Genomic DNA, 21,646 nt, shown 5'->3' on the forward strand with positions numbered 1-21,646 from the left:
TCTTCAAAGTTCTGGACCTCTTAAATAGAGAGTTGATTCTATGCCTAAAATTCCAACTCGTATCTGAAATGCCTAAAATCAAACCATGAGATTCTCATCATCTCCTCTTCAATTTCTCACTACCCACACAAAGATGTCATCATCCTTTTCCCGTCCTCCCGTAATTCTCTCTAAAACCTCTATTTTCCATTCACTCACATTTTTACTAATCCTTTTATTTCCTTACTGTTTTACAGCACAGGTGGCCACGTGGAATTTCGGCTCAACCAATGGGAAGTGGTAATATAAGTGGTGACTCACATTTTAAGTCCGTTGGAGACGCTAATTATAATGCCCGTCAAGTTTATGGATATAATTTTCCCATTCCTAATAATAACCGCCCACCACATTTTCGACCATTAAACTCTAAACCACCGGATTTTAGAAATTGGGAGTATGCATTGTCTCAACCGCCTTCTCGTTGCGGTAACATTTTAGTCTTTTTCTATCATTAATACGAGAAATTTGTTTGGCCTATTCCACTTAATGTTTATTTTTATATTTGCAGATAAATTTGTAGTTCTTTCGTATAATATATTAGCTGATTACTTGGCTTTAAATCATCGGCGCGAGCTCTACTTTCATATACCTCCGTATATTTTAGATTGGGAGTGGCGGAAGAGAAAGATACTGTTTGAGTTTGGATTGTGGTCGCCTGATATAATGTGTCTTCAGGTAAAAATGGTCACGTTTTAGTATGCTCATATCTTTCGGTTAAAAATGTATTTATGTTTATTTTCTTTTTCCAGGAGGTTGATAGATTCCAAGATTTAGAGGAGGAGCTGAAGCTCTATGGTTATAGTGGTATTTGGAAGGTATGTCTTAGTGAATTTATTTGTCAATGGTTTATGAAACTACTATGTCAAGTTTCGAATTTTTAATGTGGCCTTTAAATACTTGTTTTTATATGTCGTTTTGTGGTGATTTTGCTTGGTTTTTTCTCAGTTTAACATTGGACACATTATTTTTTATTTCAATTGTTCATTTTTTCCGTCTTTCCTTTGAGTTACCTAGGCTCTTAAGTTCATATAGTTTGGTTGACAAGTTGTTTGCTTTGCTGGTTGTCTCCTTAATAATATATGGCGCGGGCAATCCAACAATTAATAATACTTAAATATCTAAATAAAACTTTTACACTTTTATGTAATTTTGTGATTATTCTGGTATCAATAGACCATTTTCTTTGTATAATATGCAGATGCGAAGTGGTGTTCCAGTTGATGGATGTGCAATCTTTTGGCGATCGATTAGGTATGCTGATTTTGTTTGCCTTTGATTTTGTTGAGCAATTTTTTTAATTTTTCTCAACAAGAAAGTTATGTGGTCTTTTCTTAAATTGAATTTGGGTTGAGCTTTTTGTTTACTTATTTGAGTGTATTTTAAGTTATTGATTGTTGGAGGGAAAATCTATTGAAAGAAAAAGAGAGGGATACAAAGATTTTAGCATGGGAAGGACAACTTTAGTCTTGGGAATTTGCTAGTTTTATTCTATATCCTTTTTGCCAATCATATTGGCAGTTGGTCTTTACTTCTAGGTTAGCAGGAAGTGCATGCTGTTCCTCTGTCCCAACCAATTGGCTAGCTTGAAGATTTTTGAAATTGTTGGTCTGTAGACCTTTTATTGGAAGAGATTGGATAGATGACATCGAGAAGTAAACACTGCAAAACTTTTAAACCATTCTGTTCATCTGCTAACTGCCTTTGGAGTCTTTTACCTTTTCTGAATGTGAGGTTTATGGCTTGAGCGTAACAGGCTGAGTTGAACAAAAACTTACAGGAAGTTCCTTAATGTGGAGGAAACTTTTTGGTGTGTGAGGTCTAAAACGAAATGGGCCACTAAGGGTGAGGATGTGCAGGTTATTTCCATAGTATTGCAAATGTTACGCGCATATACTATTTCTGGTATCTATGTAGAAGCAGGGAGGGGGGTGGGGTGGTCACACAAGATCAAGAGTGAACCAAATCTCATGTTGTTAATTTTACAAAAATCTATGAACAGAAGTTTAGCAATGGACCTACCCTTGATGGACTGCATTTTGGGATGATCTCTAGAGATAAGGCCAAGTGGATTGAGCAAGATTTTGACGAATGTGAAGTCTGCTCTTGATAGTCTGGCTAGCAAGAAATCTCCAGTTCCGTGCGGACTCCCAATGGAAATGTATAAACTATGTTGGAGTTTCATGAAAAATGGTATTTTGAATGTGGTCAAAGAGCTTCAGAAATATTGCTTCATAAACTGGCGGTTTAATAACATGTTTATTGCTCTGGCTCCTAAGGCCTCACATCACGGACTTTAGGCGATCAGTTTGGTGGGTGGAGTGTGTAAAATCATTGCTAAGGTGCTTGCTATTCAGTTGCAAATGAATTGATTGATTCAAGTAGAAGACAAGGTATCCCTGCGTTAGTGTGGAGTAGATGGAGGAGGTGGATTTATGGATGCATTTTTACAGCATGTTGTTCAATCCTATGGAATGGATCTCCACATGGACACTTAACCAGTCCTATGGGCCTTCGCCAAGGAGACTCTATCTCACCAGTTTTGTTTGTTTGGTGGCTGAAGCACTTGCAAAGTTGGTGTTAAATGCACAGGATGCTTCAGGCGATTTTTATTTGGTTTGAAGCTGCATGTTAATTTTGGTAAGAGTGTTGTGTATGGGGTTAATGAAGTTCACAATCTTTCTTGCGTGGTTATGTCATAGGGTGTAGAGTTGGTACTTTACCTGCTCAATGTTTAAGGTATACCACTAGCAGTTCCATACAAGGCGAAAAATCAGTTTCTTGTACTAAAAGATATTGCTAAAGAAGATGGGGTTCTAAATTCTAATGAGAGAGTCTCAAGGTGAAGTAGTATGAGTTTTTGAAGAATTTGTGGAGATGGATTTGCGTCTTAAAAAGATAGTCTTGATCGAATGGAAGACCTTTGAGTTATTGAAAAACAATGCGAGGACGATCACTGTTGTGGAGAGGGCTATGGTTTCTGGTAAGTGGATTGCAGACAAGCTTGCTACATTTGATAACAAGGAAGTTAGAGTGCGTATTGTGGGAAAGAAGAGGTTTGATGATACTGATGTACTGCTCGTGATCAAGAACAACAGATCTGGCTTATTCATATCCTTTATTTCGAAGGGGGGTGCTTACAATCTGCTGTCCAGTCGGTGAGTGGAACTTCAGCTTGTTAACATTCAAAGAAGCGTTACTCCTTTTCTGTAGATCCGCTCCAAACAGGTTACTCGCCAAATACCAACAACTGATGTGTTACTACAGAAGGCTCCGCTGCAGCAAGAATGTTGGTGAACATGGGTATGCAGATCGTGCCGAAAGACTCAGAAATTCTGCACTAATGGTGGAGTCCAAGAAGAATGTCGTCGACTGGTCAAAACTTCCTTAGCTATTGAATGACATTTTCAACCTGAATAGACTTCCTCAGTTGACGTGTTAATAGTTGCAAAGCTTTGATGGAGCTGTCCACTATAGAGGAAGTTGAGAGACTGCTCAAAGCCCCATGGTTTGAGTGTCAACAGGCTAAACTCAGTCTTAGGAGGTACGATTGATCTGTTGTGGCTGCACAAACGTAAACGATGGATTGAGTTTCTTGGAATTCCATTGCATCTATGGTTCTTAGAAGTTTTCAGAAATCTGTGTTCCAGTTTTACAAGGTCAAGGAAGAGATTGGAGATTATAGAGAAGTCTTTCGTGTTATAGTGGATGATTGCGATCTGCTTAAAATTCCTAACATTTTACCATTGTGATGTGAATTAGGGTTTCACATTGATAATTGAGTCCTATATTAGTTTCTATGTCATTAGGGAGTACTAGAATTGGGTCTAATTAGTATTTTGAGGTTATTTAGTATAAGGGTATTTTGGGATTATTATTAATTCCGAATTTAGGGTGTTTTATTTGTTTTAGAAGTTCTTTTCCTATATAAGGAGTTGTAGGCCTTTGGCCATAGTTAGTTTTTGGATTGAATTGAATTGATTTTAATTGAGAATTCGTAGAATTCGTTTCTTTGCAATTGTGATTGCATCACATTGATTGATGAAGGTATTACCTATCCGATTAGAGTGCTGCCTGAAATTGATGATCTTCAGTTTGGAAAATTAGTTTTTGAAGGAGATGAATTAAATCCTGGGTCGACTCAAGAGACACACCAGACTCGTTCCTATGCTGAGGTGTAATGATAGAGAGAGTCAGATTAATAGAAACCCACGGGATCATTGTCTCAGTAGCTCTAGTAGCTCTGGGGCTCGTACTGAAGCAACACTGAGAAATTCAAAATTCAAATTCAAATGGAATTAGAATTGCTGAAAGGAGCCCCGCATAGACAAGCCCATAACGGTTCTGATGAGGAGGTGCACAAGCCCAGAGGACAGGCCCAAGGAGATTTAGGTTCTGATGGACCATATGATACAAGTCCTGATGGACTCTATGCTCCAGATACATTTTCTGGAGTTACAGGTCAGGTTTATAGTGGGCCTAATCTTAATATAGTTCAGAATTCACCACCGCCAACTCAATTTCGCGTGAGAAATCTTGTTGTTCGCACTTCTAGTAACTTGGTAAGGGATGACACAAATGTTGAAGGCAGGGGTGCAGATGGGAACAGAGTAGTAGAGGATGACGATGGGAATTGGGGATCTGCTTCTTCTTCATCGTCAGGAGAGGTGGAGGAAGAGAATTATGAAGATGAAGAGCTTCTTATCGACTCATTGCAGACCCAAAACAAAACAAATGGCTCGAATAATATTTCTCGAGTTAATGAGACAGTTATCTGAGAATTGGGTTGCTGACACAGTAATTCCTTTGGGTACAGTGCTGGGAGTATCTATGGGGGTAGCAAAGGTGCAGGGGATCTGTTGAAAGCCATCAACAACAGGGCTGAGACGGAATTTCAGGTTCTAGAAAAGAATACAGAACGGTGATTGGGAGGGGTAAATCAGTTTCTACTGTCGACTAACATCATGACATGGAACATGAGGGGATCTACAAACAAAGAAAAAGTTTGTAGATTACGAAGGTTGATTCATAAACAGACTGATGATTGTGGCATTGCAAGAAACAAAAAAGGAAGTATGCAATGAGAAATTTATCATGCATCTATGGGGAGAAGTGTGCATGCCTGGGATTTTATCCCTTCTATTGGGTTATCTGGAAGATCGGGGGGACAATTGGTGATATGGGATACAGATAGAGTGACTGTAGAGGACACTCTCAAGGGGGCCTTCTCATTATCACTCATTTGTCTGTCTATTGGAATGGGATTATAGTGGGTGTTCACAAGTGTATATGGGCCAGTTGATCTAGCATATAAGGAGCAATTTTGGAAAGAGCTAGCTGATGTGAATGGTTTGTGGGATTTGTTGTGTTGTATAGGAGGGGATTTTTATAGTATAAGATTCACAGAAGAAAGGAGAAACGGACGCAGAAGCTCGAAAGACATGAGAATTTTCAATGATTTTATTGATAGTTTTGGCCTAATGGACTTCAATCTGTCAGGAGCTCAATACACATACTTGAATCACCATGAATTTCCCAAGATGAGCAGAATTGGTAGATTCTTGGCGATGTCATCGTGGATTGAGCATTTTGATGAGCATGGGGAACAAGCACTGGGGTATAATCTTTGTGATCATTGTGTTATTCTCTTGGAAAAATGTTATGCCGAAGGAGGTCATTGTCCCTTTAAATTCAAATTAATGTGTCTAGAAATGCGAGAAATTATTGGGTTAATGGAGGGATGGTAGAATGAGAATGATAGTTGTGGGAAGCCGGGGTTCGTCTTTAATAGGAAGCTTAAGCGTTTGAAACTCAAATTGTGAGAATGGAATAGGGATAAGTTTGGTAGATTTGATCTGAAAATTAAGGAATGTCAAAAAACCTTGTGCGATCTGGAACAAAAAGAGGAGTAGATGAATCTGTCTAGCCAGGAACTGGTTCTTAAAGATGAAACTAAGAAGAGTTTGGAACATCAACTGAACATGGAAGAAACATATTGGTTTTCAAGGTCAAAGACTAACTGGAACAAGGAAGGGGAGAGGTGTACAAGATATTTCCATCGGATTGCTAAAGCTCATTTTCATTGCAATTCGATTACGAAATTAAAAATTGATGGTCAATGGGTTAAGGATCAGGTGGTAATTAAAAAGCACATTGTTGATTATTATTCCAGCTTATACAAAGAGAAATGTTTGGATATACCTACTCTTGATGGACTAGAGTTGCCGTGTATAGGAGAGGAACTAGCTGTATGGATGGAGAGGAACTTTGAGGAAGATGGGGTCAAAAAGGCTCTCGACTCTTTGGCTGGTGAAAAATCCCCTGGACCAGATGGATTTGCAATGGTAGTGTACAAAAGTAGCTGGCACTTTATGAAGGATTCTATCATGGAGGTGGTCCGTGAACTACAGGAAAACTCCTTTATTAACTGGAGATTCAATTCGACAATCATCACATTGGTTCCGAAAGTGGATGGGGCAGCTGTGGTGGCGGAATTCAGACCTATCAGCCTGCTGGGTGGAGTGTATAAGATCATAGCTAGTCTTAACACTTCGGCTTAAGAATGTGATGCACAAACTAGTTAGGGCATACCAAGGATCATCTTTAGAGGGACGACAAATTCAAGGTGAGGTTTTGATAGCAAATGAACTTATTGATGCCCATAGAAGAAATGGTGATCCTGGATTGTTTTGTAAGATTGATTTTACGAAAGCTTTTGATAGTGTAAGTTGGTCCTTCATTGACTACTTACTGGGTAGATATGGATTTGGAATTAAATGGAGGCGGTTGATCAAAGCGTGTCTATCTACAACACATGTTTCAGTCATGGTCAATACAAAGCGTGGCTGTTCAGAAGGATTCTTCACTAATACAAAGGGCATGCGACAGGGCGATCCACTATCCCCATTGTTGTTCGTACTTGTTGTGGAGTCATTAACAAGGATGGTAAATTGGTAATTAAAGCTCAAGATAATGGTAGGATTTCTGGGTTCAGAGCTTCAACTATTAGTTCGGGTATTCCCATACTTCAATACAACAATGATACTATCTTTTTCTTTGATGCTAGAGAAGATCATGTGCTCAATTTAAAGGCTATCCTTATGTGGTTTGACGCGGTCTCAGGTTTGCATGTTAATTTGAGTAAGACTAATCTGTATGGAGTGTATAAGATCCCCAATTTAGATGCATTGGCCATGGTTTTGGGCTGTCGGACTGGTTCTTTACCATCCTCATATCTCGGGTTACCGCTAGCTGCTGGTTTTAAGGCTAAAAGTGTGTGGAACCCAGTCATTGAAAGATACAGTAAACGATTAGCCCTTTGGAAACACAAATACTTGTCAAAAGGAGTATCGGTAGCTGAAATCCTTGAGAAAATGACGAGGGACTTTCTTTAGGATACGACAAATGAGGTGCAGCGTTACCATTTGATATCTTGGGAAAAAGTGTGCTTACCAAAAAAGTGTGGTGGACTTGGATTTAGGTGTATTTGAGATGTGAACGCCTCTTTGCTTTCTAAGTGGATTTGGCATTTTGGTAGTGACGAAGAGGGTCTGTGGAAAGATGTAATCAGGGACAAATATGGAGTTGTTGGAACGGGATGGTTCACTAAAAAAGTTAGCAACACACATGGCTACAACCTTTGGAAAGGAATCATGAACCATAGACATGGTGGAGAGAGAGTTAAGTTTCAAGCTAGGAAGTGGAGAACGAATTCTGTTTTGGGATGATAAGTGGTGCTCACCGATGCCTCTAAAAGAATGTTTCAAAGATTTGTATGTCATCTCTAGTAACAAGACTGGGACTGTTCAATAACATGTTATATGGGAAAATGGTGTACAGTTGTGGGATCTGAAATTTAGAAGAACTTTGTTCGATAGAGAGCTACTACAGATCAGTGATTTTATGGATTTGCTTGCTACTCAAAGGGTTAACAAAGATCACAGACAAATGGAAGTGGGCAAGGAAGGTTCAACCATTTATTCCGAAGTCGATGTATGAGTTGATTGAGGAAAAAAGATACAAACTTTGCATTTAGGAGGCCTTAATTTTCCATATATCAAAGTTTGGAATATTAGAGTTCCAACCAAAGTCTCATTCTTTGTTTGGGCTTTGTGCTGGGGGAGGACCTTGACATGTGATAATCTTTGTAAGAGAGGCAAAATTCTGGTCAACAGGTGTGTCATGTGTTCCAAGGGTCCAAGGAGGAGGAAACCATTTAACACTTGTTTCTGGATTGTGAAGTGGCACAAATAATATGGGATTATTTCATGCTTTCTCTTAAGTGTCATGGTGACGCATCCCAAGGTCTGATGGGGCAATTCAAGTGCAAGCCAGATGGTCTGATCTCCACCGCCGGTAGGTGGTAAAGGTTGTAGCTCATGCAGTTACACGGTCTACTAGAGATGTCCAGTAATTTATTGTCAAATGTAACACTTATGTTGGCATGGGTGTCTTTCTTACCCAATGTTAGAGGTTTGAAATTGGAATACCTCATTTTTAGATGGAACTCTTTGGTTGAGGCTTAGCCAATATATGTAATTCGGGTAGTGTGAATCTCTCACACAACATTTTCATTATTATTAATATAATAAATTGTTTTGCTGATAAAAAGAAAGGCTCCATACAAGGCAAAGTTAGCCTGGACTCCGAGATTTGCAGAAGGACTTGCAAATTGGAGGAGGAAAATTTGTCTAAGGGAACAGGATAATATCATAATACTGATCAAGTCCACACTATCTTTTTTACCAGTTTAATATCTGCCAGTGAGTCTTCTTGGAAAGTATTGCCAATATCTTCGAGAGAATGACGAGAGATTTCTTGTGGGGTACAATAGGGGATTCACATAGATATCATCTTATATCCTGAGTTATTGATTGTACTCCTAAAGACTTGGGGTGGACTGGGGTGGTTTCAAAGACTTAGAGAAGTTAATATGCCATTGTTAGCTAAATGGATTTAGAGATTTGGGGAAGGGGAACTAGCTCTTTGGAGAAATTTTATTTAGCATAAATATGGTATTGAACCTACAAGTTGGTTTTCTAAGAAACTATGTAATACTTGTGGCTGCTCGTTTTGGAAAGCTATAATGAATAACCGTACGTCCATACCCATGTTGAAGAAGGGCCGAGTTACCAAGTAAGAAATTAAGCAAGGACTCGATTTTGGGAAGACAAATTAATGTAGATTTTGACTGGCGGAAGCTTCAGTTAAATAAAATCTACACTTTAATTAAAACACAAATTAAAAAAGACCTAAAAATCTCTCTTTTATTGAATCTTACAACTCATAAACTTTAACACCCCTGAACCCTAATTACAAGCCTCTTATTTATACTAATAACAATAAAACAGCAACTAAACTAGTGGGCTCACGACCCATAGGCTTGGACTCGACTAAGGAGCATACGCCCTCAACATCAGCAACACACTAATGTTCTACATCACTCTCCCCACGTTAAAGAAGTTTGTCCACAAGCTAAAGCAGTGGAGCGCCTGAAGCTGGAAACACTAACAAGCTTTATGCTGGAAATTTAGGAAAAGATCAAGTGGCTTGGCAGCAACATCTGCGACTTCATCTTCACCTTCAGCTAATAAAATAGGGTGCTTCTTCTTCTTAGGACACTCAGCAGCAATATGACCCATAACGCCACATTCAAAGCACTTTCTAGCAGCACTATATGTACCAGCAGCCGACACAGGAGTAGCAGTAGGAACTGCACTTGTGAAACCAGTATAAGGAGGTGTTGATGTCGCACTAGGTGAAACGCTTTTTCAGCACGCAAGGTATATTTAAATGCGGTAGCCATGTTATCAATCTCAAACATGATAAGTGCTTCACGAATTGCCTTGCGCAGGCCATTCAGAAAACGACCCACTCTCTGTTTATCAGTTTCAACCAACCTAGCACGAGTACACAACAGCTGAAAATGCTCAGTATATTTTTGAACTGAAGACAATTGTTGTTTCAAATTTTATAGACGAATGAACAAATCTTGATGGTACTGTTTAGGAACAAAATGAGCATGTAACTCTCGACGCATAGTAGACCAAGTGCATACACGCTTGTAACCTTGATTAACCCTCCTCAGATTTAACTCATCCCACCACACCAAAACATAACCCTTCAATTTAGTAGCAGCTAATTTAATCTTCTTTCCATCATCTAAGTTTTTATAATCAAAGGCCTTTTCAATTTAATTAAGCCAATCATTAAATTTATCAGGATCGAATTTACCATCAAAAGTAGGCACATCGATTTTAATATCACCAGCCTGACTCCTCTCCAATATGCGGAGGAAACGATTAACATCAACAACCTCATTATCAATATTTTGAATACCATGATCTTCATCAAAATTATTAAAATTGTCATACTTTTCAAAATCACCTGCCTGGTTCACGGTCTGCCCTACGACCACTTTGATCAGTAGAAGGAGAAGGAGGAGATGGGGACCGGCCCTTATTCTCCTATTCTCTTGTCTTGCATTGCGAGGAATGGGTTGTTCCCAAAAATTCCTATCACCATCAACCCAACAGTGTACAGGACGTTGTAACCACGACCTCTACCTCGAACCTAATTAACACGCAGATTTTCACACCCTTGTTGAGGAAGACGCACACCTCGAGGCGCCTCTTGCATGGGTAGCCCTTGATTTTGGCCAAAAAATCGGATCTTGTGGCACATGGGGGCGCACGATAGGTAGCTATCGGATTGGTAGTGGCACTATAGGTGGAACACGCACAGGGGGTTCACCAACACCTTCATCACCTTGACCATCTCCAACAATAGGATCACCTACTGCACCCAGGGGATGAACCTGAATGTCGTTATTCTCTCCAACGACTCTTTCCCCGTCATTATTCATTGTTCTTTGGAGCAATAGGCGCAAAAGGGTTTAGAAGAGGGATTGTACGATCACTCTACAAGGACGCATCATCAGTATCTGAAACCATTGAACCAATATTTCGAAGTGGTGGGGGTGGCGGCTGCACCTCTATGTAAAGTTCTGGAATATCTGTGTCATGTTTTTTATGTTTTCTTCTAAATGAAACATGAGAGTATCTATAGAGGGAGGACGATCTCGAGTTGCTTTGTTATTCATCATAATAACAATAAAAATTGATTTTTTTCAAGAAACAATTCGAATAGTAACCGGGTGAACAATACCCGATGAACAGTGTTTCGGTGAACAATAATCCTGTGAATCAATCTGCTTTGATACCAAATAATATATATTTTAATTAGCGGAAGCTTCAGTTAAATAAAATCTACACTTTAATTGAAACAAAAATTAAAGAAGACCTAAAAATCTCTCTTTTATTGAATCTTACAACTCATAAACTTTAACACTCCGAACCCTAATTACAAGCCTCTTATTTATACTAATAACAATAAAGCAGCAACTAAACTAGTGGGCTCACGACCAATGGGCTTGGACTCGACTAAGGGGCGCATGCCTGCAACATCAGCAACACACTATGTTCTACATCACAAATGGTGTTTGGATGTCCCACTTAAAGAAAGATTTGGTCAGTTTTATGTGAAATCAAACAACAAAGGTGGATTTATGCACCTCCATTTGGTTAGAGAAGGCAACAGTTTATCATGGAACCTTAATTTTCGGCGTGGTTTGTTTGAGAGAGAAATGCAATAGATGGTGCCTCTGTTAGAGCTGCTTAATAATCAAACATTGGATATGATCCCTGACAGAAGAAGATGGCTTGGCTAAGCGAATGGTTTTTCAGGTAAATCGATGTATGAATGGTTATAAAAAATGAAAATTCCGTTACCAGTATTGGTTGGTCTGACTTTCCTCATAGAAGAGTGTGGAACCCTACGCTACTGTCGAAGCTGTGCTTTTTTCATATTGGCCTTTAATTTGGGGACGTGTTGTTACATTTGATAACCTTAAGATGAGAGGACTCTTTGTTGTTCTACTGAGGAGTTTATTTCTCACCTCTTCTTAGAGTTTCCTTTCCCGTTTAGGATTCTTTTGGATCTGACACCTGATATAGATCATGTCTTACCGAGATGGATAGCCAATAATCTATTTTCGGCTGGAAGAGTTTATGGAAAGTGCTATTTCATGCTTGTTGCTGGGTATTTGGTTAGACAGAAATTCGAAGGTTTCTGAAGACAAAGTTTGTACTGCTGAACAAGCGAGTTTTGCAATCAAAAGCATGCTATGGGATTGGGTTTTTGTTCTTCCTGTTATGAGGCGTATATCTTTTGACAGGTTTGCAGTATGGTGGGATAGTATTGTATATCAAGATTTTTGAAATAATTGTATGATTGTGGTCTGTAGTGTGTCTCACTCAGGCACAGTACGCCCCCTCACCTTTTCTGTTAATGATATTACTATTTTACTGATCAAACTAATAATAAAGATAGGAAGTAATTTGTTGGAGTTGCGGCAGCAAAGGAGAGTTATTATGGTAATAATAGTTTTCCTATTTTGGTGGTCTAAGGTCTTCAAGGAATGTGGATTTTGTACGTATGCACACTTCATGGTTAGATGGGATCGATTGTTGTTCTTGGTCTCCCGGATATAATGTTGACTAAATCTTCTGGATCCAATGTTTTAGTTTTTCTAATTGTAGCCCCAACCCCCACCTAAAAAAAAATGTAGTTAATTATGTTTCAGAAGTCCCTAATAATAATGATAACAGCAGTAACTAATTTGGAGATTAAATTTGGGGTTTCCATTATGTAAACTCTACGTTGCATCAATTAGCTTCCTTTCTTGATGACCAATTACAATGTTTAATATTTTTTGTACCAGGTTCAAACTGCTACATGAAGAGAGCATTGAATATAACAAGTTTGGACTCCGTGATAATGTTGCTCAGATTTGTGTTTTGGAGGTATAACTTTATATAATATAAGTGAACTTTATCTTGAGACCCTGGGAAACTGTAGATGTATGTGAAGGTTTGCTGCTGTGATAGTTCTCAATATCAATACTTTTGGCATTTCTTTGTTGAGCAGTCAAGAAATCAAAACTGTGCTGACTTAAAATCAGATGCTTTGCCTCAAAGGTAACATGCCAAAATCTTGTAATTTCGGTTTCCTCTCTTATGTTTTGCTTGCAAAGAAAGAATAAGCTATAATCCATTTCAACATGCTTATTATGTCAAGTTAGACTATGAAGTACCCGTCATTCTTTGATTGGTAAGTTATATTGTGCTCATGCATATTTGAAGATAGGTTGAGAACTTGAAGATTTGAGACAATAGGTGATCCTGCAACTCTTAAACACTATGCTGTCAAGCAATATGCGAGGCAGGGCAGTGGGTGGTCCACAAATTCCCAGGTGATGCCTAGTCGCCATGCCACATCATTTTCCAGGGATCCCAATAAACTCGAATAAACAACATATCATATAGCAATTTCATTCAATCTTTTGAGCCATAATTAGATCTTGTGGTTTTTTCTCATTTTTAAAGCTGGATATAACTTTTAAGGCAAAAAACATAATACTGTATAACATAAGCAAGGTATGTGAGGTGGTACCTTGAAAAGGCAAGGCGGTTTTCCAAACAAAAAGTGCCTCCTAGGCGATGGCTAAGCACGCCTAGGCGTCACCTTTGACAGCATAGCTTAAACATACTTTACATACTTTATATCGTTAGGTGGATGTATATTAGGATTTGCAATTCAACATTTTTTCTCCCAATGCTTCATATATAATATGTAATGAATCTTCCAAATGAACAATGATAATTTATTTTTGAGGGGTGAACAAAAATAAATCAGTGTATGTGCTTGACAGCATGTACTGAATACAGAGAAGAACTAAAACTAAATAGGAAAAAAACTTAGAGTTCTGTTAGATCTTACATTTCTGTATAACTTCTGTGTTGTTTGTTTCCATTTAGCAATATCAATGAGGCCACTGTGGCACTGCATTGGTCCATTCTTCTTGTAGTCCATGTAAATGTTTTTGTTACTTGTTTCTGTGTGCTGCATTGCGGCATACTTTATTTTTCCACGTTATTTGGAGAGACTTGATAAACCCATCAGGTTTTATCCAGTCTAATGACAAATTTCATATTTGCAGTTCAATTGGTTCAAATCAAGTTGTCATCTGTAATACCCATGTGCTTTACAATCCTAGAAGAGGGGAGATTAAACTTGGTCAGGTATGTGTTGCCTATAAAGTTTATTCCTCTTGTTGAAACCCTTGCCTTTACATGGTTGATGGATGATTTCAAAACTTAATATGTTTCGCCACTTGGAATCACTAAAATGCATTATTAATGTAGTTTTTGACTTCTTGTCCGTAATGTGCTCTACTGGACAATTTGAAAGTTCTTTGTGCTGGAATCATCTCTATATTGTCGCTCAATAGGTTTGATAATGTGAAAATCGTGATTACCCTGACGGCATGCTTTTGGGACACAATCAAGGCATTTCATCTAGTTATAATCTCTAAAGCAATATGAAAAGAATTCTGTATAGGTCAGAAGTATATAAATTTTTAGGAACAATATTTTGCTAAAACTTTGATAAGTTTTATGTTCCTTCTATCCTGCACAGATAGGTTATGTGTATGGATCCTTCACTTAGACTGCCTAGAGCATTACATCAGACATCATTTAGATGAGTAACCGTCGGCTTCAACCAGTGTAGGACTAGAGTCACGGCTCAACTTTGGTACCTCGCTATCAACCAGGCACAATGTGCGAATATGAACATTTTATCAAGGTGTGAGGTGTACAGGGCGCGCCTTATGAACATTTTATTTCTGGTCTATTTATTTACCTTTTTTTACACATGTCCACACCCACCAAACGGTCATGTGTGGGTTATAGACCAACAATTTTTAAACAAACCAAAAGAGGAGCCTTCTCGTTACCAGAAAAAGAAAAAGGAAGCATGGAATCTGGAGATGTCCTTGAGACCGAAGTCTTACATCCCGGTCCGGCTCCTGTGTTTTTGGTGGCTCAAAGCCAATTTCAAATTTTGGCCCTCTATTAATTCCCACTGTGCATATACATAAAGAAAAACTAAATTTACTTAGTACAAAAATTAGTACATGTAAGTTTCATAAATGTTCACATTCGACATTTAGGATTGAATACAGTAATTTTGAAAAATTGGTTGATACATTTCAAACATCTATGAATAGCAAGAAGTGAGAACATTTCAATATTAAAATATTAGTCAAGCAAAGAGGGACAAATCCTTGGGATTATAATCAAAATGATCAGGAAGTGTTGTTGGTTCTCTAAGGAGGGGAGCAAAGAGTGTAATGGAATTGAGTTTGAGGGGCCTAAATGATTGAGAGATTGAATCATACGAGGGGAGACCATCTATCATGAGGGGCAGAGGTTTGGGGAAGTGGATAGAAGGATTTGGGCTTGGGATGATAAAGAGGAGTTCTCTCGTGGTCTTTCTATCAAGTATTGTCTAAGGATTACATACTACACCATCTCAATGGTGAAAAGGTAATTCATAATTTTCCTTCTAACAAAATATGGATGGACTCTTCTCCATATAGTGTAACATTCTTTTGTTCGGTTGCCATTTTGGGGAGAATTAAATCCATCAACATCTTGAATGGAAGAGGCGTGGATCATCTTGTTCTTGCTTGTGCTTTCTCAAATGGTATTTTGGAACTATCCTTCTCTTCCTTTATTAAATATTGGAGCTTATCTACGTACGTCAAGGAGATGGTAAGAGTAGTCCCTTAAGCTTATCTACTACTACTACCTTTATTAAATATTGGGCATGGAATAACCCATGCTTCAAAGGGATCAATCTTGACATGTTGAATGCCCATGGGGGTATAAGAGTAGTCCCTTAAGCTTACACTACTACTACTTTCTTGCAAGGCATCATGGATCACGGAGTCCCTTCCCAGAGCTACTGTATGGAATTTGTGGAAAGAGAGGAATGCTAGGGTATTTGAGCATGTTGAAAATGATACTAACAGGGTACGGAGGGGGTCAAAGAGGAACTATATGATTGGGCATGGACTAACCCATGCTTCAAAGGGATCAGACTAAGGGATCAGTCTCGACATGTTGAATGCCCATGGGGGTATAAGAGTAGTCCCTATATTCCACTCTATGAAGTACTCAGTAGGTATGGGATTGTGCTTTGATTTCAAAAGATGCATCTTTTTGATGGCATTACTGGGTTTATAACAGAGGCTGATCAACAATCCTCGTGCAGTGTATCATGTTCACCAAGGGCATTCTATGCAAATTCAACAACCTCCATTAAATCTTTTCAGGGAATGAAATATATTTTACTGTATTATGTTGAAACTTGTAATTCATTATCTAGTAAGGGTTTGCCTGTTCAGTAGTTTAGCCTTTCGAGTATATCAATAACTTTGTTATTCAGTTCTCCCCATCTCAAACTCATGTGGTGGACATGGGTTGTCAGTGATCTTCAAACCCCTCATCCTCCTCTCCAACTTGAGCAAGTCTTTCTGTGATATTTGTAAACTGCCATGGGTACTTGAGTTTCCTTTTCTCAATTGATGAAGAAAATATTGTACCATCATTTGAAAAGGCGCTTAGTACATACAGATGAAATGCAATCTGCATGACGTTTTGATGTGAACTAAGACCGGCCGAAGAACAATCTTGTAACAATTCACTCAATAAAGAGTAATTGTTTAATAAAACTCACTCATGAATTAATATTCTTTCAACATAAGCTGAATAACAACTGAACTCTGAAACTAATGGAGGCACCATATCTATTTATACTATACCCTAACCTCCTAAAACTTATCTAAGCCGAATGGGCTGGGCTTTGGCCAACATGGCCTAAAACACAATGAAAATACTAAATTGCCCTCGCACTCTATGTGCGTGACACATCACATTTTGTTCAGGTTTGGTTGCAACTTCCTCGTTCTTAATATTTGTACCATCCTGGCATAATTTATGTTGGGAATTTATATTTCTAGTAGATATGATATTATGATCCCTGGTAGACTGTTTTGTACTTTTGTCCTTTCGCTAATGAAGATTTCACAATCATCCATGTGTATGTCTTTTGCCTGTAATACCAGCTGCTACTGCAATCATAAAATCCACTTACTGGAAATTGACAATTTCCTTTTTGATGACCTATTTATAATAAGAGCCTTTATAGTATTAGTTGAATAGGGAAAGTTGGGAGGAAATTGATCACTAATAGAATATGTTGTGTGTGGTCATACAAGGCAGGTGCGAATGCTTCTGGACAGGGCTCATGCTGTTTCTAAGTTGTGGAATGATGCTCCAGTTGTTATTTGTGGGGATTTCAATTGTACCCCTAAGGTAGACTAATTCTATTAATTCATCGTCTGAGACTTACAAGTGTGTTTCTTTTTTCCGTAGTGTAAGTTTTGGTTATGATGTTTTCTAGCAATAACTAATGCATATTTCTGTTTTTACTTCTGAATCAGAGTCCACTATACAACTTCATAGCAGAACAGAAGGTGAACACTCCCAACTAAAATCGTTCTCTATCGTGATACTTGATGGTTTTTCCATTTGCAGTATCTCATGAATGATGTCTTTGCCATGTAGTTAGATTTGACAGGACTTGCTAGAGATCAAATGTCTGGACAGTCCTCTGCCGAAATTCGCACACAAAGACCATATACTCCTAATTTTAGGCAGGTTTCTGCGACATCTTATCTTGACAATTTGACAGGTTTTTGCTGTATCTCAATATCCATTAAAGTTGAATGGAAAATCTTCTCATCTTTGCAGGTCCCAGACTCCTAATAATTCAGCCCAACCTTCTATGCTAACTGAAGAAAAGGAGTTTGACGGGAAGCATAGTGATTGCATCCCTGAGATACAAAACAATGACAAACCAAATAGTGATGTGGAAAATGCACAACTCGTAAACAATTTGCACCAGCCTCAAAGTGATACCCCTTTTAATGCGCGCTCTAGAGAGGAAAAGAAGACAGACTCTAGTCTATCATCAAAAGAAATGCAATGTGAATCAATAGATAGTTGTAAGAACGAATTAAGCTCCAGTTGCGATCTTCCAGTTGAAGTACTTCTTCCTGTAGATCCAGTAAAGGTTGGGGATCAAGGTTTGACCACACCTTCAACTGCATGTCAAAACGATAATTCCGTGGTTGCGGAGAACCTACATGGAAATCAGTCAAGTGGTTTTACTGATCACTCTATTCCTCGAACCTTAACTGAACATTCTCAATCAAACTTGAGTATGAGTCGTTTGTTTACTGCCAACTTGCAAGATGAGTTGGTTCGTGATGAGATGGATGAAGGAACTCGGGTCACAAAGGAGAGTGTATCTTCTTTGATAAGAGAATCAAGTCTTGATGAGAAGCTTGAGAATGCTTTTATTCATGTTAGTAGACCGGATTTGGTCCCAGAGACTACATCCTTTGCTGATGAAAATAAAATAACTCTTTCAGAAAGCTCGGGAATATCCTCTGTTCAGTTGATTGATGGTGGTGCGGGGAAGGCTTACTCCTCAATTTCATATCAAAGTGCTTGCAACGTTGAGACTTCCAATGTAGCAACAAATATCGACTTCAACGAGGATCAGAAGCTGTTTGGCACTTCACTTGAAGCTACTGAAGAAGTTGGAAGTTTTGGTCAAGCTTATAGTAGTATGTTGCCATCAGAAGTTAACAGTGTTGATTATGTCTTTCAGTCTGATATTGGCCATGATAGTGAGTCTGTAACACCTGAAACAGACAAAACAGGTCAATACTTGGAAAAACATGCTACTGACCAGCAGAAATTGAAGTCCCTTCCACTACGTAATGAAATTCAGGGTGATTCCATTTTATTCATTGACTCAGACTTAGCAGTTGGGGAGAAAAACAAGTATGACCCATCTTTGTGGACTCCAGTGGAAATAATGACAGCATCTGGAAATGCAGACTGCACTGTTCTTGAGCACCCCCTGAAGTTAAAAAGCACATATGCCGAAGTTGAGGTTTGTCTCAACATATTACTGTTTTCAATATTAACCTTCCTAGTCCTAACTATTTGCTTATTTATTCTTTTGTATTATATTGGTCCTGGAATGATGGAATGTAATGATATGTGGTGGTAATCTATGCTGTCAATGATGTGAGAATTGGGCCAATGAAATTTAAAGCTTATTGCAAAAAATATTCACAGGATTATTCGGGAACGAGAGACTCAAGCAGAGAACCCCAAGTTACAAGTTATAATAGACGATTTATGGGGACGGTTGACTATATATGGTATGTATGTTTGATGCTATAAATCCAAACATGTTTCTCTTTCAATGTTTTTTTTTTAGGTTTTGGGAGTTCGAGATCCAAAAATTCAAGTTTGTGGGCTAAGGTTCTTAGGTCTTGGGTAATTTCTTAGAAGGTTATATGTAAAAAAGAAAGACTAAAGGTTCTAGATTTCCATTACCAAATATATATGAAATATTTGTGCTTGGGTAAAAGTGTTCTAGAGTTACTCCACGCTGTAGCTTATAATAGATCGGCCAGTTGTGTGCTTGTCTTTGTTTGACATGTTTGAAGTATTAATTAAACTCTGAATGTCATCAGGTGTTCAGAAGGTCTCCAGACTGTCAAGGTGCTTCACACCATACCAAAACATGCTCTTCAGTGGACTTCGGGATTTCCAACTAAGGTATGTTTGTAATTTACTTTAGTGTCATTCAATCTGGATAGGAAAGTGTATGCACCTTTCCCCTGGGTAAAGAAAAAAAGGGAGTGCCGGGGGCAGGGCATAGGATGTTCATGTTCCACACTTCCAGTGCGGTACTTGTACTAAATAAACTATTTTACATGGACACGCCAGGTTTAAAAAATAGTCCGTGTCGGTACGTATCCCCGTGTTCTTGTCGGATACACATGGACACATATTCTATGTGATATACCTCAACTTTTGATATTTTACCGTGTCAAACACTTTGTATCCGTGTCGGATACGGACACTCATATTTGTGTCAATGTAACTTAGTAAATAAATGAAGACCACCTTCCTTGGGTCGGTTTTGGAGGAATTATTTTTAAATCTTTGTTGAAGCTTAACGGATGGTAGAACATGTTCTCGAGCCTCTTGGGTATATAAATTCAAACTTCCATAGCATTTGACTCGTAAGTCAAATTTTAATTGAAGTTATAATTTTGGAAATCTTGAGACCTTTCAAATGAGACCACCTGTGGGCACAAAATACCAAAACATGAAAAAGTATATCTACAATTTTAGTGCTTTGTAGGCGAGCTGAGTTGGGCTGATGGCATCAACTTCATTTCATACCGGAGGTGCTTTGGCGTAGCCTCGGGTAGGCGCGTTGAGGAGAGTTTGTTGATTCACAAAATGGAAGGCGATTTTTAAAATGTGTAAACAGTAGAAACGCTTAAAAAACAAGGTCTGGTTTTGATGTTCACTGATTTTTAGGGATTCTCCGGATTTTTATACAATGTATTTTCCACACATAATGATGTATATGTGACTCTAGATTTGGGTTTTGGATATTAAATATGAAGGTCATTATGAAAATCAAATTTTCATATAGAAAAAACTATATTGATTTTTTCACTGCTTTCCAAAAATTGTGCGAATTTTGCAATTTGACCGCTAATTGTGCCGTCCCGTATTTCTGACTATGATCAGTATTTTGTTTTCTCTTTTCCTTGTATAGAAATGGGGAAGTGATCATATTGCATTGGCCTCTCAATTAGCATTTACAAAGGGCATTGATCGATCTTGAGAATCAAGTGGTAGTCACCTATGGGGAAAGCAAATTACTGGCAGAATTGGTTGATATATACACTGTTAAGCTGGTAACATATGCAAATCTTTATATGCGTAGATCTGCCTTCCGTCTTTGCTGCTGTGTTTGCGATCTTTATATGCAAATATTTATGTGCGTATGAAGTTGTCAAATAATGCGAGAGGTTGCTTCCAACCTCCAACATACTAAATGAGTAAGTTTTTAAAAAATTTCTGTGTAGTCCTTTTCTGTTTCTGCAATTTATCAAATTTTGACCTCATTGGTTTTACTTGATTTGTAATAACGTAAGATGCCCCGTAAATTGGTTTTACTTGATTTGTAATAACGTAAGATGCCCCTTAAATTGATAAGGTGTTATTTGCTTTTAATCCTCCCATGAAAGTTGAACTTTATCGTTTTTCTATTCTTTGCTTTTTCTTGTTAAAAGCAATTGTTCCTTCTATTGTTTGTGCATTATTTAATTTGCGCGACATAACTTTAGTCACCAACTCACCAAAGTAAAGATTAAATTTTCTATAACTTTGCCGATGTAATTGTTGGGAAAGCATTACCTTAATTTCGCGGCTTTGACAACTTCGAATACCGTTGCTAGCGATAGCACAACCATTATTTGAGGGGTTACAATGACCAGCCAAATGTTGGAGTTATCCCTCACATGAGGAGAGAAATTGGAGCTGGAGAGAAACAAGCGAATTCGGCATCGCAAGATAAGTCGCCACCGCCGCCTTTCGGATGAGGCGCCAGAGTTCGAAATAACATAGAGGCGAATTCTTCGGCTTCAGTCTTCTTCGGCTGGCCTTCGAGTGGCGCCGCTCGAGGCATAATTTTGTGGGCCTTGCTACAAGATTCGAGAAATTTGGTTTTGGAGATAAAACCAAAATCAAGGTTT

General features: G+C 38.4%; 2 protein-coding genes across 4 annotated transcripts in view; both read left to right on the top strand.

The window, feature by feature from the left end:
• LOC147510591 (DNAse I-like superfamily protein) lies at positions 1-21,125 on the top strand. Of its 2 annotated transcripts, none has more exons than XM_086602503.1 (15): positions 1-160; positions 237-465; positions 548-714; positions 789-854; positions 1,238-1,290; positions 12,818-12,899; positions 13,024-13,073; positions 14,096-14,177; positions 17,226-17,318; positions 17,447-17,479; positions 17,571-17,659; positions 17,757-18,969; positions 19,158-19,243; positions 19,562-19,646; positions 20,665-21,125. In XM_086602503.1, exons 1-15 carry the CDS (start codon positions 86-88, stop codon positions 20,731-20,733), a joined length of 2,472 nt encoding a protein of 823 aa, XP_086458629.1. In that variant the 5' UTR covers positions 1-85; the 3' UTR covers positions 20,734-21,125. The 2 variants fall into 2 exon arrangements, with proteins under 2 accessions (XP_086458629.1, XP_086458630.1); XM_086602504.1 differs by lacking the exon at positions 20,665-21,125 and adding an exon at positions 20,239-20,263.
• Positions 20,816-21,646, top strand: part of LOC147510592 (uncharacterized) — an 11,674-nt gene continuing 10,843 nt past the window's right edge. For both annotated transcript variants that reach the window (XM_086602505.1, XM_086602506.1), the window contains exon 1: positions 20,816-20,950. In XM_086602505.1, coding sequence (XP_086458631.1) covers positions 20,947-20,950 — 4 coding nt within the window. In that variant the 5' untranslated portion in view covers positions 20,816-20,946. The remainder of the gene's footprint in view (positions 20,951-21,646) is intronic.

This window comes from Coptis chinensis, chromosome 3, assembly GCF_015680905.1.
Source record: "Coptis chinensis isolate HL-2020 chromosome 3, ASM1568090v1, whole genome shotgun sequence".
Classification (NCBI taxonomy): domain Eukaryota; kingdom Viridiplantae; phylum Streptophyta; class Magnoliopsida; order Ranunculales; family Ranunculaceae; genus Coptis; species Coptis chinensis.

What these genes read in the sequence shown, in the direction of transcription:
- LOC147510591 (XM_086602503.1), top strand. Translation starts at nt 86, where the DNA reads ATGAGATTCTCATCATCTCCTCTTCAATTTCTCACTACCCACACAAAG. An exon ending in CATCCTTTTCCCGTCCTCCC is followed by an intron (nt 161 to 236) that starts GTAATTCTCTCT and finishes ACTGTTTTACAG; the next exon opens with CACAGGTGGCCACGTGGAAT. An exon ending in GCACATATGCCGAAGTTGAG is followed by an intron (nt 18,970 to 19,157) that starts GTTTGTCTCAAC and finishes AAATATTCACAG; the next exon opens with GATTATTCGGGAACGAGAGA.